The sequence below is a fragment of the Tachypleus tridentatus genome, chromosome 2 (assembly GCF_004210375.1).
Source record: "Tachypleus tridentatus isolate NWPU-2018 chromosome 2, ASM421037v1, whole genome shotgun sequence".
Lineage (NCBI taxonomy): Eukaryota > Metazoa > Arthropoda > Merostomata > Xiphosura > Limulidae > Tachypleus > Tachypleus tridentatus.
In genome coordinates, this window is record NC_134826.1 from 90,504,038 (window position 1) to 90,521,891 (window position 17,854).

The following is a 17,854-nucleotide window of genomic DNA, read 5'->3' on the forward strand; positions in this document are numbered from 1 at the left end:
GTTCTGCATATTGCTTTTAACACAGAAAAATATTACATATTTATGTGCTGATAAATATTTAGTAACATAATTAAGTACTTTTTCTATTAATTATTATTGAGTAACTACTACAGCAAAATAAAGCCATAGTTTCATTGTTTTATTCTGCATTCTCCTTCAGATTAGTTTATCTAATTCAATGTTTGGCATCAGTGCTGCTAGATATGTGCTTGGGGATTTTAATGGTTCCCTTTTCAAAATTTTACCAGCTTTATGAAATCTTGTTTGCAAGATGAAACATACAAAAATTCGTACATGATGTTAAAGTAACAAACAACACGCATCCAAAAGCATTAGTCAATCACTGTACCACAGTCACAATAGACATTTGTAATGGTAAATAACACAGTTGTCCAGACTGCTCACAATATTTATTTACCTGACATAGCTAGTAGTTCTATTACACAAGTAAGCACAATCCTTAACATAATAAAACTAAAGCTTAAGTTTTTGTTATGTTTAATCGCACATTAAAGTTGCCAGATTCAAATATGAATAGACAAAAAAATTAAATCTGATTGTAGTTTTGACTTTTAATAACAATGTTTGCAAAAGTCATTCTACATTTTTATGTACATGATTATATGCTAACTTTCATACGTGCAATATTTGGATAGATGATTTTAATCTGATAGACAGAATCATCGTGCACACTATGTAGCTAGTGCTTGCTAGATATTCATAAATGTAAGAGTAAGATTTCAGTTAGAAATAACTGCTTAGGTAATAATCAAGTGTAACAGTAATGTACACTTCTAATAAGTGGTCTAACAAAGATCAAACTTAAACCATGTTTTGTAACTGTATGAAAAAGTATAACAATAACTGGCAAAAACTGATTCAGATATTATCAGTTTCAATATTATACAAGCACTATTTACACTACAGTAAACAAAGTGTTTCATGCATGATTAACTCACCCTTTTCTTTCAAGTTTTGTACAGGCTTGAACGATAGCAAGGACAAAGGTATTATATAATCGTATACTTCAGACAACCCAGATCCTAAACTTCTTGCCTGTAATTTAAAAAAATAAACAAACATTTCTTTAATAAACAATGACAATTCATGCAAAATATTTGATAAAACGTGCTTTCACCATGTGAATAAAGAAACAATTAATCAAACTTACAATAGGTAATATCAGTATAATGTTTAAATACCTTAAATCAAATATGCAAGCTGACTAAAACAGTTTTAAATATTCCAAAGAATTCAACTTATTACAAAAAAATGTAAAATGTTTTAGCTCGCCAAATGCCTGATCTTAATTTTCTTGAAAAACATTTTATGCAACCATTTTTTTCTTCATTTTAATGTGCTTTTATTATGTTTTAAATTCCCCAAAACATTTCATGTGATACTAATCTCATTTATTTATATCTATATTGTATAAGCAAGTTACAATAAACAACAGTATTACAAAAGTTAATATTTTCCTAAATTAAAAGTGTTTTTCCAGTAATACTTATCTCCGCTAACACTATAGCTATCTCTTGACCTCTTGGGCTTCCACTCTAACCATCTAAGTGTTGAAAATGCCATCATTTGTCTCTTATGTATAATGCAACTACCAGACACTAGAATTGGTCAACTAGTGAAATTTTCTAATTAATCAATGATTGACCTCATTAATCAATTATATTCAACTAATCAATAACTTTCAAAAGAAGATTAAAAAACAAAAACAGAGTTAACTTAAAATGAAAGAAAAACTTGTAACTACAAATTAAAAAGCAAAGTGCAGACAGCCCAATGTATAAATTTGTTCTTAAAAACAAACACAAAAGCAATATTCCAATTACTTGAACAGTTGAAACAATTACAAATACAATAATCAGAAGCCCTAATTTTAATTAGCTGATTACTTTTGATAATCATGACACTAATTAGTTATGCTGAACAAACATGAATTAATCAAAAATACTAATGGAAAATCAAAATCTCAGTATTTCAATTACTTTGCATTTGAAAAACACAAAAACATTAACAATCAGGAGCCCTAATTTCCATTATGTGATTATTTTTATCACATTATTCAATTTATTTGTAATTTTAATTGCTGGATAGTTAAAATCAAACAATACAACTGGTAATAAGAATTACTTTCATGACATCAATCAATTGTAATTTTGATTAATTAGTTATTTACATAACACTAACCAATGTAGTTGATGCTTATAGATAATAAGTAGACCTATGTAAGTAATTATGAGGGTAGATGGTCAAGAGACTGAGTTCCTGGTTTACACAAGAGCAGTCAGAATGCTTGCAGACCTTGCAACATTTCATGTTTTCCAAGTGATATCACCATTTTAGCCTGTGGATAGTCACTTTCTTTAGGTTAATACCAATAGACTAGACATTACAGGACATGTATATTTCTAGCTGTGTCTAAAAAATGCTGCTTACAGAACAAAGGTATTCATCTCCTCATTGGATTTGATAACCTCAAAATGAACATACTGTGGAAATTATCTAACATTTTTGTCCATAAACTGACAAGTTGATGTTTCATAGAAAAGTTATCTAGTTTTTGCCAGATCAAGCTCAGGAAAGTGGACTGCATATTTTGGTGAAAAGTTTGAATGTACAGTAAGCCAAGTGAAAATAACACTAATGTTATGATTGTGTACTTCATATCATGGCTGAAAGCAAATACAAATAGCAACATATCTGAGATCACTGACTGAAGACTAAGGAAACATTAAAACCCAGCGAGAGCAACACAATGGTCATTGGTTGAGAATGCCAATGTATATACAGGACCAGATAGCCTACTGGGTCTAACATAAATGACTCACCAAAGCAGCAATGAAAGTGCAGTAAAACAACAACAGTTCTAGTTTCCCTAAGGCACTAGGAAAGTTGTTAGCACTTAAAAACAGCAGATACTGAAGGACAGTCCTATAATTTTTGAAGAATACTTGGTCACTTTCAATACAGACTGTCAAGGAGGAGAAAAGTATGTGCTAAAGTTCTGAATATCTGAATGAGTTAGGAAGTTCTTACCAGTTCAACAGTTTAGATCTGGCATCAGGATACTGCAGATTCAAGCTTGATGATAAGTGCTGGCCCCAGATTGCTTTCAGCATGAAAGATGGCTATTATGTGTTCCATGTCATACTATTTGACCTGAGGTTAATGAAGGGGGTGCAATGAGAAAGATGCCTTGTATAATTCAACAATATATTGGTGTTTGGTTACAATATTTTATTAATGTATGTGCAATGTGTGTGTGTGTGCATTATTTCTGTTTACTCATAAATTCTTATATTTCAGCTATATTTTTAAAACGTATCCTCTTTAGTACTAACCACAAAGTTCCACAGTACTTTGCAAGAAAGTTCCTATTTCTAACCCAATCACATCTATTTCTATGTTTAATTTTCTGTTAGAGGCTGAAGAAGAAATCTGCCAATTATAAAGCATTTACTCACCACTCCTGCCATTAGACTATTTATATGACACAACCAACAGCAAATAAGCTTGTGCAACATAATTGCCAGAACCTTCCCACAGAGTTTATTATAATCTCAGTTCCAATAGCACCTTCCAAGACAACTTACTACCTTCTTTGTAGTACAGTGGTTGCTACGAGAATTGTATAAAGTTATAAAAGTATGAGAAAATGATTATGATATGGCTCTGTACAAAATGCAGGTTGTAAGTCATCCTTCCAGGATGGTCAAAGTCTAGTACAAAGTGTGTAAATGTCTATGAACTAATGTGTATATACTACTATTATTATTATTATTTACTCACAAATGCTTACATTTCAGCTATATTTTTAAAACAGTATAGACCAAAGTTCTAAGGTACTTAAAGTACTTGTAAAGTTTTATTTATGTTTCTTTAAACATAAAATAATAAACAACAACAAAAAATAAAAACAATTGCTTCTAGCATTTAGGATGTTAAGAAACTGATTTGTACTTGGAAAGTACTACTAGCACATCATTCTCACTAATCTTCCACATGAGTCTTATTTATTCATTCAAGTGGAAGGGGAAGACAATTTTTGTAGATTTCAATAAAAGCACTGTAATTTATTTCAATTTCTAACTAAGAGAAATCTCATTTCCATTCAAAATGTCTCACTCAACAGACTTCAATATTTCCAGTACAAACAAGATTCCCCAACAAGCCAATTAAAAATGGCCATCAGATTTATATTGTTTGGAATGTGCTCTCTGTATTAGTCATAAACATGTACTTAAAAGCATGTTATTTTAAGTATAATAAATGCTGTGTACACATGATACTACTGTAAAGTAGCAGATTGCACAAGAAGATCAATGATGCTAATTTCCAGCATTGGCCAAGTAGATAATGTTGAAAAGATACAGCCTTCACTGTGTTCAATGAAAATGAACAGTCACATGAATAGTACTAGTCATTATTTGTGAATCTGGCATTTCCAGTTAAACAAGGAGTAGTGGATTCACACAATTCTCCAAAGTTTCTGATGCAAGTCAATTGACAGAAAAATATCTCCAAGAAAGGATAAGACCAAAATCATTCATTGATTCTTTAGAAAGCAAATGTTCCATGTCCTACACAAATGCATACAATGTCTTTTTTCTGTGTCTTTGATATAAAGACTCTTCTTCACAACCATATCCAGTTTATCTAAACATTATAATTATCTTTATAAATTCCATCATTATAAAAGCAGACCTACTAAATATATTTACAGATATCAGTTAGTTTAAGAATACAACACTACCATTATATACAAAGTTACTGACAAATCAGTTTGATTCACATTCTGTTCAGAATTAATTAGATTGTCTTCACTCTGTCAAACTTAATGCAACCTGCTTGAACCTACTCAATACTAATAATGTTTTCCAGTAAACATACATCTTTTATGGCTTCAGGAACCCACACACAAAAGTTAATTTCAAACCCTTTTTGATCATTATTACTCTTATCTGACTGATGAAGCTCTTTTACTGCAATTTCTGTGATGCAGGATATATGCATCCTGAACCAATTTAAGGCTGCTGTAGTAAAAGGGTTGAATACTGATGCAAGTGAGAAGATAAAAATATTTGAAATCTAACTTACTTACATAATATCAATGTTTTTTTGTGTTATTTTTTAGCTTTCTCTGTTTGAAGTAGGTTGTGTAGTTTGTGCATATAAAGTCCCACTTGAATGTTTCATGACTGCGAGCTCTGACAGCAACAAGATGCAGAAACTTTGCAAAGGGATGAATACTTTTATAAAGCACTATGTACATTCCCAGTTAATTTTAAATGTTTATCTTACATCTAGTTATCTAGAAGTGTTTATTCAGACCAAGAGAAGAATAATATTTTTCACCTGAACTGATTTAGAGTTACCATAACAAAAGAATTGCATAGTTATGCAACTGAAAATATTTCTTCTTTGAAAATCTTACTTTGATAATACTAGCATTATTTTTTAGTTTTTTTTTTTAATTTATTGTAGATTGTGTAGATTCTAAATACAAAATCCCATTTGAAAGTTTCATGATTGCAAGCTCATATGACAACAAAATACAGAAACTTTGTACAAGTTGAATATTTTTGGAAGGCACTGAGGTATGATAGCTAACATCCAGTGGGCTTTATCTGTTTGACTACACATTTTGTTATATATAAGCCATGATAGAGACTCGCTGGCTTCTTGCAAATTCTCCACTGCTACAACGGGGGTATGTGAGAAGCTTGTAACAATTAAATTATATCATCGTCATCTTACATGCATGGTAGTACTTAAAGGCCTTTTTGTGAAATGGCTAGATAAGCAATGAATACTTTGAAGAGGACAGGACTCGGAAAGTCCTAGTTACAAGCCTGAGCTAACTTCAAAAAATTACAAATCTTAGTTTGTTAAATTTTAGCTGATAATGTGTAGTGTCCAGTATAGTCAATATGCTTCAGAGGAGAATGTCTGAGACTCCAGGAGCCTTTGGCTTCTTTTCCAACAGTATAAATATCCACTTAGGCATTTCAAGGTCAAACAAACCAAAAGTGCAGTACTGTGATGTCTGTATACACTGCTGGATGCATTTAACACAACTGCCTTGACACTTCAGGTTGTGGATATATTTGATCTTGCCCTTCACCTCTCTCCTTTATCTGTACAACATTTGACATCACTGTTAGTCTAAATTCTATTAGTATGTAAAAGTTTCTCAAGGGTTACTTTCCTTAATAGTTAAAAAATGCTGTTATGTTAAACCAGTCTCTTTATCTGTGAATAACTTTAGAAATACCCACTACATTTGAAATTATTCTCATTTATTTAACCCTTCAATTACCTGAAATTTGTCACCAGCAGTCAAGTATCCTGAGAATGAAATACTTAAATATTTTCAAAATGCTAATTACAAACCTCATTTATTTCAATCTTTAATCTAGATTCTTCAAATGGTTACACTTATAATGAACTCATTTCAACAAAATTCATAACTGCTTTAGTAACTAATTATTTGAAGTAAAGTAAAATGTGTGTTTTGAAATTAAGCACAAAGCAACACAATGGGTTACTTATACTCTGCCCACTATGGGTATTGAAACCTGGTTTCTAATGGTGTGAGCTCCCACACATACTGTGCCACTGGGGGGAGGAGGTAAAGTGAAATTAATATTTAGTTATTATAATATTCTTTACAGGTTTCACTCTAATTGGGAAACATTTAAAGCCACACACACCGCAGGAACAAAGTAACCCATTCCATTATTTATTAATTTGTCATTTTTATATGTTTGGAGTATGAAACTCAATATACATATAATACAGTGTAATAAATTTTTAGTATGAAGTAACAGTGAGAATATATCCGGTACAATAAGTTTTCGTTAATACTTAATGAAACACCAAGAATAATTACAATATATTGCATTACTATCTAATGATTGTGTATTATAAAAATACCTGGAAATAAAATTAAAAATGAATGCAATTAAGTGGTCTTTAATATTTACTTGTTTTATTATTGTATCTCCAACAAAAAAGATTTCTAGAGCTTTAAAGTCAAATACCACACCTTTGAAGTCCCAGTGAGATGGAGGGGAAAAGAAAAACAACTTGCCACTTCCACTTTAAATACACATCTTTGAAAACCTTTCTCAGACATGTTAGTTTGAGTAAGTATAATATTGGTTTAGGCAACATTTTTTATGTTTGTGTTTAAATATTAGGCAAAGTTATAAATTCAGTCTAAGCAAAACATTCTAAAACTAAAAGGGTTTCTAAAGCATAGGAAAAAGACTTAAAAACAAATTATTGAAATAACTACTAACATTTATTTTAAAACTGAAACTTATTTACTTTCTTCATGCCTACTAAAAGTATCCAAATGTGTTTATATAACAGTTTAAATTGTTTCATAACAAAGCTACGTTGGGCGACCTGCTGTGTCTACTGCAGAGAAAAAGAACTCAGGATTTTAATATCAGTAATTCACAACCTTACTGCTGTTCCATCAGGGGACAAATTTATATGTGAAATAACACAAGTCAAGAAAAAAAAAAAAAGAGGTTAATGATTAAACACAAAATGAAACTCTGGATTTGGTTGATCAATAATAAAATCTTAAGTTTTATATTTGAAAATAAAACACCATTTTTGCAATAACCCTCTTACTACAGACAGGTCAAAGTGCACATCATGACTTTTTAGTTACATTCAAAACATAATTAAAACACTATTACCATGGTGAACTAATAACTTAATGAAAAAATATATAATATTAACATTTGATTTAATGTCTACAAGGTTTAATTTATTTTATAAGGAAATATCTAAAGCATCCTCAATCTTTCTCTAATATGAAAATCTTGACATTTGCTAGCTCTAAAGCCAAATTCTTGATCTATGAAATGGCATTATAGTATGCTGATTTTTTGTAAAGAGAACTATTTACTTCTATTTCAGTTCAAACTTTACTCCCAGATTGAAATTTGTGGAGATCTTGGAGTCAATAGCCCCTTAAAATCAAGAGATCAATTAAACATTCGACTCCACATAAATTGCTCTAAGCATTTCTTAACTGAGAAAAACATATGACAAACTATGAAACAATCTTCCCAAATGTACAGAAACTATCACATACAATACACAAACATCTTCACTGTGAATGCCTGTGTATTCAAACAAAACACACTTTCACTAATAAGTATGCTGTCACTTTGTCCAATATTAAAACCTTTTGTAACAATATTATGGAACTCGCATATAAAATTTCATTTATAAAATTGAAATATACAGTAATTATCTGAACATTCATAAAGATGACTACTGCTTTCAATCACAACACTACTTTTTTCTCTCTTTATATATGATAACACAAATGCAGCATGTTCACAGATTTGAAAGATATACGTATAATTGCAAGTTCTTTTTTTTGCTAACACTTTCCAAAACAGGCAAGTAAAGAAAATGAAAACTTGTAAGTTGTTTGTACATTGTTTGCAAATGTATGCAAGTAAGGGCAAACACTTGTTAATCCAAATTTGCAGACTACACTAGCCAAAAATAAAAAAGCATAATATTACTGTTTTACCAATCCTGTCACAACTGGAAATCCCCAATTATTATAGTATACAATTGGCCTGATTGCCACATATATACAGCAAAATTGATTATGTAATTTTGTAGCATTTTTGACAATTTAACCTTAACAATTGTAAAAACTGAAATGGTTCAAAGTTATCAATAAATGTGCTATGAAAAAGAAATCATGCGTTCTTTTCCATTTCTTATTTGAATAAGTGTAAAATAAAAATGGGAATTGACCTTCTGGTTATACATGAATAATACACAACATTATGTGAATGTTGTAGAGACAAATTTTTGAGGTGCATTGCCTAAATTCATCATCCACTTCAGCCATAGGTTTGAAGATTATTACCATCACTCTACACATTTTGAGTTAAACCACTTTCTGAACCAAATAAAGTATTCAAACCCCAAAGATCAAATGAAGTGACAGCATTTGAAAGTTTCTCTCATAGACAGAGGAATCTTCAATACAGTTGCCAAAATATTTTTCTTAAAATTGGCCTTATTAAAAAAGCTTCTAACTGTAACTTTACTGAGCACCTAACAACAGGAATTGATGCACCAAAAACCCACTCTACTGAATTACTAATCAAAACACTGACAATTCAAAGTATTGGTTTTGATATATTACAGTTTTACATATACTAATAATACACTAAAAAGATTGCTAATAGTTTCATTTTAACAATTCAAAAATTTCTAAAACAGCATCTTTTTCATCTACTACCTACCTTATTATCACATCAGCAAAGTTAGTCCTTAGATAGTACAAACAATTGCAACAAGATCTGTCCAATGTATTTGATTGGTCTTTGACTATCCACTTTTGATATTCCAATATTTATTCAGATTTTTTTCATAAATTGTAAACAACTTGAAAAATACCTTTTCAACCCTACAGATGAAGCTACATATTGATGGATAGACATGCAACAGTTTCTGGAAATTAATATATACTTTACACAGATATCACAGAAAATATAAAAACAAGAGTATTAAAGAATTATTAATTTTAAAATCAAGTAGGGAATCTATGCTACAAAAGTAACAAAACAAGAATTAAAACCACAATCACAAATTTACAAAATTTAATCTCTACTTTGGCAGCTTTTTACTCACTTTAATCTGTAGGCCAGTTGAGGATTACATTTTATAAATTTGTAATTGTGGTTTCAATTCTTGTAAAAGTTATAGTTATTGTGAATATGGCTATACTGAATGTTTAGAGATGTTGTGTGCATTCCATGGACATGTAAAAACTGAATAAATAAATAGGAATAAAAATTAATTTTCACACAAAGTAGAGACTGTTGGTTATTTGTGAAACTGCTATAAGAAGTACACAAAGCAAAATAAATGGTGCAATAAAAGTACAGAAACAAGTACACTGATACTAGTTGGATAGATTTTAAAATGATTTTCTGTCCCAACCTTGAATGACATTGTTATCCATAGAGCTAAATGAAGCAGTCTAAATTTATCAAAGTATTTTTAATCTTAACATGAAAATCACTTTGCACTTGAAGCAAAGCTTTGACTCGGTATGCTCACACAAGTTAAACATTCAGATTTCATGCATACTGAAAGTTGAAAATTTTTCTTAGGGTATATGGAGCATATTAGAAGTTAAAGTATTAAAACTATTAAGGTAAATTTGGGGATCACAAACACAGCTTATATGACTGAGCTCATATTGAAAGAGTTAAATAGTTAAAACATGTTATGAGAATGTCATAACACTTGTTTAAATGTCCAATAAATAATGAAAGTTTGAATCTCAACATGTGCTGTGTATAGAAACAGATGTGTACTTACTCTTTTGTTCACATCTAATGACTCCTTATAGAAAATTGTTATAAAAGCTATATCAATAAGAGCTAACACCAAGGCAAAAAGTGCAGGAATTACAAAAAAAGCTCCTTGATGATGTTTTGCCCATGCTGAAAATCCTGCTCCAATCACTGGGCCAATAATAAAGCCAACTGAGAAAGCAACTCCAATAAGAGCCTGAAAAGAGAAAAAAAAACCTTTTTCAGAAATTTAGAACTTACAGTAAATTAAGAATAACTGAACACTTTGATCAGTGTGTTAGTTTTAATAGGAATGTGAGGTTAAACAAACCCTACACTTGACCATGGCTGTGAAAGGAAAAAAAAATAAAGTCCATAAAGCTAGATCTGAATGATTAGTGGAATTTGATAATTAAGCTTTATTGCATTCAATAAATTGGTTATTATTACAAAATGATTGTTCCTGTTCTCAGGTAATCTTGTTTTTTAGTTCATTTTCAGGTAACCCTTCATAGCGGTTACTACTTCTGTACTTTAGTAAAAATTATTTTTTGGCTTAAAATAAAATATTTTTCCAAAAACTTTTGTAAAAGGTTTCTCTTTATACTAAAATATAATTTTAACATGTCCTACTTGCAGAATCACTAATATATTTTGTTTGTTTTTAAAATATGCAGTAAATCCATTAATACATATTAAATATTTTACATGAAAAATTGATAAGAGAAAAAAAAATAGATTCCAGGACTGGGACTTTAGCCAGAAACTTCTGGGTAACAAGACCAGACCTCTACTACTGAGTTCTTCAACAGAATAATTTGCCTCCATTAAATTTCACTTACGATTTGCCACCAGAAATATGATCACCATATTAAATTATATGGAGTGCAAAGACCAAATCACAGTTGTTTATTACAGACTTACAATTATTTCCTTGAATGAGTTAGAAGCCAGTTAAATAGATGTATTATTATAATGTAATAGTTTATATTACATACTTATGCAAAAAATCCCATAAGTGAAAAGTGACTCTGGGACTGGTTCTTGAACTATTGCACTCACAAAATGATTAACATTTCATGAAGACATTTTCTTTTCAACCAACTCACTTGAAATCCTGTGTAACAGCATTAAAATTAATATAGCTAGCACTATGACTGATTATGCTCATTCACAACAGGAAAAGCTGTAACCTCTAAATAATATTTCACCTACCAGTGAAAGAACTACTGTAGTTAACATTCTCAAACAGCATGCAACATTAAACCAGTTTTTTTTACATGTAGAGGAAGATTTTTTCTTCTAGAGAAAAACAATGGTATAGAAGCATATATTGAATTAATATTTTCCTAAACCATGGAAACTGCATAAGTTTAGAATAAGAAAAAAATTTGAAAATTTCTATATTAAAATAAGAGAATATAAAATGCACTGTTTGGCTGCATATGGTATTAATATAAATTTGAAAAAAAACAAAACATTATGAACATTTATAATATAAATTATTATAAAGAAATATTAATGTGTATTCAAAATAATGTACATTCACTATATATTTATTTATCTAATATAAAAAACTAAGTTTGTGTTTGTTTGTTCACACTTTTCAGCCATCTGTTCCTTATATATTTCCAAATTTCTTGATCAACCACCAAACTTGACATAATGCTATTGGACAATATGAGGAAGGTCATGGGGATTAACCTCCACCAAATTTCATATCTAATTTTGAAAACACCAAAAAATCAACACTGCTTGACAGAGTAATACAGGGTGACATGAAGGAAATTAGACCCCCACCTACCCTATTTCACACAGAACTCTTTGAAACAGTATGTCTGTTTTTTTCAGTATTGGTACCTTTATGTATTTTTATTGTATATTCAGTGTTTGTTACAAAAAAAATTGAAGCACAATTTCCTATCCTTCATTATATAAGAGTTTTTATTTCACCTATCCAATAAACCAGTACTTCAGCTATGGTTATAAATAATATCACTCTTATGATCAGTCAGGCTACTGGAAAAAAGGTTTTTCTCTAAGCTTTATGAAGACTGGCAATGGATTCATGCTAGCAAAAATGAAGTCTGTTAATAAAGAAGATAGTTGATGATATAATAAAAGTAATTTTTATTTATAAAAGCTTCAAGCATTTTGGAATGCACTTATTCTGGCTTCAATGAAATCTATGCATAACATTATAGTCAAATTTATTTAATAACATTATAGCAACATGAATAATTCATTTAATTGAAATATTTAGTAAAGAGGTAAAAGGAAAGAAATTTATAGATTATAAAAATGAAACAGACTATTCAATCACCTTTGCCTTGATTCAGACATTTGGTGAGGCAGCCAAAATTATACAGTGGTAGGCAGCAACAATAGAAGACATGAATGACAGTAGAAGTAGGCCTACATATATACAACTGTAATACTGGTGAAATGTTGAGATTAAAGTCACACTATATAACTGTCAACTGATTTTAATAATTGTATCAAAATAAGTGAGTGTTGCAGGCTAAAAGATGGCAAACTATGAGTTTATTAACAATAATTAGGCCTAAGAAGAAAAAAGCACAGACAGAGAAGAAAGAAAGAAGAAAAGGAAAGTTAAAGACAGTTTGTACAAAACTACTTTCTTCATGCAAACAAAGTAATTAGGGATTTAAAATCTTGTTTAAAAGTGACATGATCAGCTTTTACTTCAAAAGATTGGAGATAAAGATAGAAAAACTAGTGTAAAGACCTGTAAAAATATTTCTGCAGGTCTTTACACTAGTTTTTCTATCTTTATCTCCAATCTTTTGAAGTAAAAGCTGATCATGTCACTTTTAAACAAGATTTTAAATCCCTAATTACTCTGCTTGCATAAAGTAATGGAGTGTTCAATGCTTAGGTTAGTACGAAATTTAGAAATGTGACTAAATATTTCAAAGAGTAAAAAAGAGTCCCCAATAAAGTATTGTGGAGAACAGGTTTGAATTATGGTTGACAGCTTTCTAGTAATTTGCATTCATGGTAGTATAGAGAACTATTAGCCACTGCTAGGCCCACAGCAGACCTCTTAGCATTTTTATCTATCTGGTCATAAATGATGCTATGAAAGAGAAAATGGTTTAACTTCTTGTCAAAAATGGTAGTGGTGTTATTAATGGCAAGGCTTTGCAAGCCAACACACTCTTGACAATGATTCTTTCTTCCAGCAGTAATAGGGCCAATCAAGCATGGTCAGACATTTTAGGTTCCTAAGATGAAGAACTTATTCTCCTTTCTGGGATTTTTTAAGCTTTGGGATGAAGTAGTCTGCTGGAGATGGGCACACATTTCATGGTGTCTCCTGGGTGTGACAGGAAATCTGGCTTTGGATACTTTGGAAGAGGATTCCAATATCTGTCTAGTTTCCTGTTTCACTAATGATGGTGATGCAATCAGCAGCTATAGCTAAGTAAAGTACATGTTTGACTCCACTGGAATGGTGGTGGTACAAGTCGGCAAGTTTGCCCAAGATAGTCATGCTTCATCTAATAAAATATTGTTTTCTGATGGTGTATTTGTAATTGGCAGGGGTTGCTTGGCTTCATGATAATTCTGGACTAACCTCACAGTCAGCAATGCATCTTCATCCATGACCTCTACTGTGTTGAAAGATAGACCAATTGTAGGAGCACTTGGATTGATAACAAAGACTCAAAATTCCAAGCTCAATATTTATTTTATTTACAATTAAAAGGAATACAATATTAAAATCTTACAAAATAAATAGTTATTGAAAAGAGACTTGCCCTAAAGACTCTACACATTTTGATACCTTATGACACCATCTTCATGAGTAATGGTTAAAATCAAGGTTGCAACTTGTACACCCACAATCTTTTACATACCAAGACACCATCTCATGTTATAGACTAGAATAGCATTAAGCTGAAAGAAAAAAAGGAGAATTTAAAGGAAATAAATATCAAATAATTATGTGGATATACAAGTCACAGCCTTGATTTTACCATTAACTCATGAAGATGGTGTTATAAGACATCAAAACATATGCAGTCTTATTGTGTAAGATTTTAATGTTGTATTCCTTCTAAATATAATTACTAAATAACTACATCTTTCTCTAAAATTTACCTTTAGAAACAAGAAAGTTAAAGAATTATCTTGATCAAGCAATATCTCTACAGGCTTTACACTGTGCTCATGCCCTATTTTCCCATAGAATATGTATCCCTAATGACTGTGACCTTTTCATTCTCTAGACTTAATCTGATCTTTGCTGGACCAATACCTAGTTCTGTACTTCCCCCTACAGCCAATCTCTTCACAACAGCCAACACAACTTACTTTATAAGTCATGCTCATTCTTTTCATTCTCATTTTCTCCATTAATATCAATATGAACGGAATAAGGGTCAAAGACTGCAAAATTGGGTTCTACAAAAATGAGCTGACTTTTATTAGCTAGCTTCAAATCTATATGCCCAACCATTAAAATTCACTACAGCTTATATCATCTCCAGGTACAAGTTTAGTGCATATTTCATGCATTGCAAATGTAACTTGTACTAAGTTAATGTTAAGAAAATATTTAGAAAACCTGTTTGCTTACTAAATATTTCAATCTACATGACTGAAAATATTCCATTGTAACTAACAAAAAAAACAGATACACAAATGAAAACTATTTCATTGACTTCAACCACATGATTATTCTACCTACTTGATAATCAGGTTTAATCACAGCCATATAACTCAAGAGGCCAGTAACAGAAGTCTCACCAGTTTTCATATTTGTCTCTTGCCTCTACATCTGGCTCATCCAAATAACCAGGTAAGAGTAATTTCAGTTCTTTCTTCCTTATCTTTTTGGAATGGAATAAAACAGTGCTCTTGTCGTCTTCTAATTCATTGATCTCCTCCTCTGAATCCCAGTAAAACAAGTTTCCTAGATGTTCAATGGTAATGTATGAAAGTAGCTGGTTGACCACTGTGACTCATATATTAATTGTCACAGTACAGAATAAACATGTAGCAAACCTACATCCAGTCTCCATTTTTGTACATTCCTTCTTTCACAAACTTATCAAGCACTTCTACTGTATTCCTGGCTGTTGACATGGACACTTGTGCACATCAACTAACACAAACTTTAACCACTTGTGGGTCACTCATTTTAGGTAGCTACCATACATAACAACTATACGGAACAAGACTTACCTCCAAACATGAGTATATGCAGCAAACATTCTGTAAATCTCTGCAAAGTTTTGCAATATGCCATCCCATTATGAAATACAGTTCATTGTCTGTTCTAGTCTATTTGGTTGAGATTAACAGACTTAACAAGCATGCACTTGAGATCTGTATTCTATATTCTCTACTGTACTAAATAATTAGATTAGCGGTGGTAAAGCAAAGTACACATTTTCATCACACTCAACACATTACATAACTCAGAGAATAGTTGGTTCAGATTTGTTCCCTAAATGTCTCAACTCAAATATAGCCAAGAAAATTACCTTCAAATGTTAATACAGTTGTAGATGAGACCTTGGTGTCCTATTGTTTTTTAGTTATGCAACATATCATGGCTCAAGGTACTGGAAGCAACTGGTTGTAACACAGGCCAAGAGCCACAGCTTGATGGTTGACAACAATGATACAGTACACCTCTTTGTATTTGTAACTGCTTGTAAAAGTGGCATATCTTATGTGTGTCTATGCTAAGTTCCTCAAACTTAGTTTATTTTGCTGCATGGCAAAGAGCACCAATTGTAGAAAATATCTATTTAGTTGTTCTTTCTAAAGCTCAGAAAGCAGTTACCATGGCATCCATTTACTAGTGAAATATTCTACTGAATGACTTCTCATCACTATGATAGAAATGGTTTCAACTCTCATATGTTGTTCAGAGTATGGACATTAAAGAAAAGAACTTTCATGATGGGTATATCTCTAGTGCTCTATGGAAGCCATTAGATAACCAATCAGTAACTCAATGTGGTTTTTTCAGCCATTTCAAAGTATCACATTGTGGTCTCCTTCTTTGAAAATAAGATTTCAAGATAGGTTGAGTCCATAGTCTGTTCAAAATTTGATATTTCTTTAGACTCAAATATAGCCTAGTTATTATGCTTGATAACTTACAGTGGAATTCTATGGTATTGATCAACTGCGAGTAGTAAACAGAGTACGGAAGTAACTGTAGCTAGAATGGCAGAAGATAAAATTGTTTTCTATATTTATTTACTACTCTATGTTTAAAAAAGTTTAAGAACTCATTTGAAAATAGTAATGTACATAATGTATTATAACTGAAATGTGAGTGTATTTTACAAAATGCTATAACTAATCCACTAAAACACTATTAAGACAGGTCATTTTGCAAAGGTCAGTTTTATATTCTTGTATACAGAAACATAAGTGGACATTTGTTGTGTCATTATAACTTTTATGATGTTAGCCAGAAATGGAGGAAAGGTCAATATAACAAAAATAATAAATATATATAAATGTACAATGTTATGACCTTTAAGCTATTTAAACTCAACATTTGTATTTGAATTATAATCTGCAGTCATTCTAGAATGAGAAAAACAATTTATCCTTCTTTCCTAACTTTTTATGGTAATTATGAAATTGGTCAAATCAACTGAACATGTACAGATTCCAATTTAATAGTGAAAATAACAAAATATAAAATGATTTTTTCTCAAAACACATTTGTTAGTTATATGGAAGTCAAACATATCATGTGAAATTTGAAAATGCTTTGATACATAAAGTATTTTTAATATTAAAATGAAAATTACTCTACATGTTGGATTGTCAACATTCTGAAAGAAAATATTTTACAAGAAAATCCTTAATTAAAATATCTCAATACTTAATTCAAACACCCAATATTTTCTGTAAGAAAACCTCATAAAGTTTACCAATAACATGCTAAATTTTGTAAACATATGCACACATTATCCAAAATCATAATACAATTACCCTCACCAATACTTTCATGTTTACAAGCTGGGTGGATTTCACTCAAGCCATAATGGAAATATTAACATTCCTTCTCCTCCCTCCCAAAAAAAAAGAATAATATAACAAAGCTTTGAAAATGGAAAAATTAAACAAACTAATCCATGTTATGTATTTTACAATTTATTTACTTTTAACTAAAATTTTACTCTTAAGTGGATGTCCAATAAACCTTTTAACCCTACGTACAAGGGTAAGGGTCACAATGCACAAGCTATAATCTTGTAAGAAGTGCTATTAAATATGTCATGTATTTCATGTCAGAGTCACTAACAATTCATTTTATCCTACCCTGCTAATTTAGCAATAGTTCATGGTAGAGAGTAAATATCAAATATGATATAGAGAAATACAGATACAAATTGTATATATACCTTTCAGAGGTCCTAAATGTTATGTGAACACAATATGCAAACTATATGATGGACAAAAGTATATTCATTTATCATACA

The 17,854-nt window shown here is 30.7% G+C and overlaps 1 protein-coding gene across 3 annotated transcripts in view; it reads right to left on the reverse strand.

The window, feature by feature from the left end:
* Positions 1-17,854, reverse strand: part of rtet (major facilitator superfamily domain-containing protein rtet) — a 105,416-nt gene that overhangs the window by 54,841 nt on the left and 32,721 nt on the right. For all 3 annotated transcript variants that reach the window (XM_076489287.1, XM_076489286.1, XM_076489288.1), the window contains 2 exons: positions 10,396-10,587; positions 960-1,056 (listed from right to left, as the gene is read on the reverse strand). In XM_076489287.1, the coding sequence (XP_076345402.1) occupies positions 960-1,056; positions 10,396-10,587 (289 nt within the window). The remainder of the gene's footprint in view (positions 1-959; positions 1,057-10,395; positions 10,588-17,854) is intronic.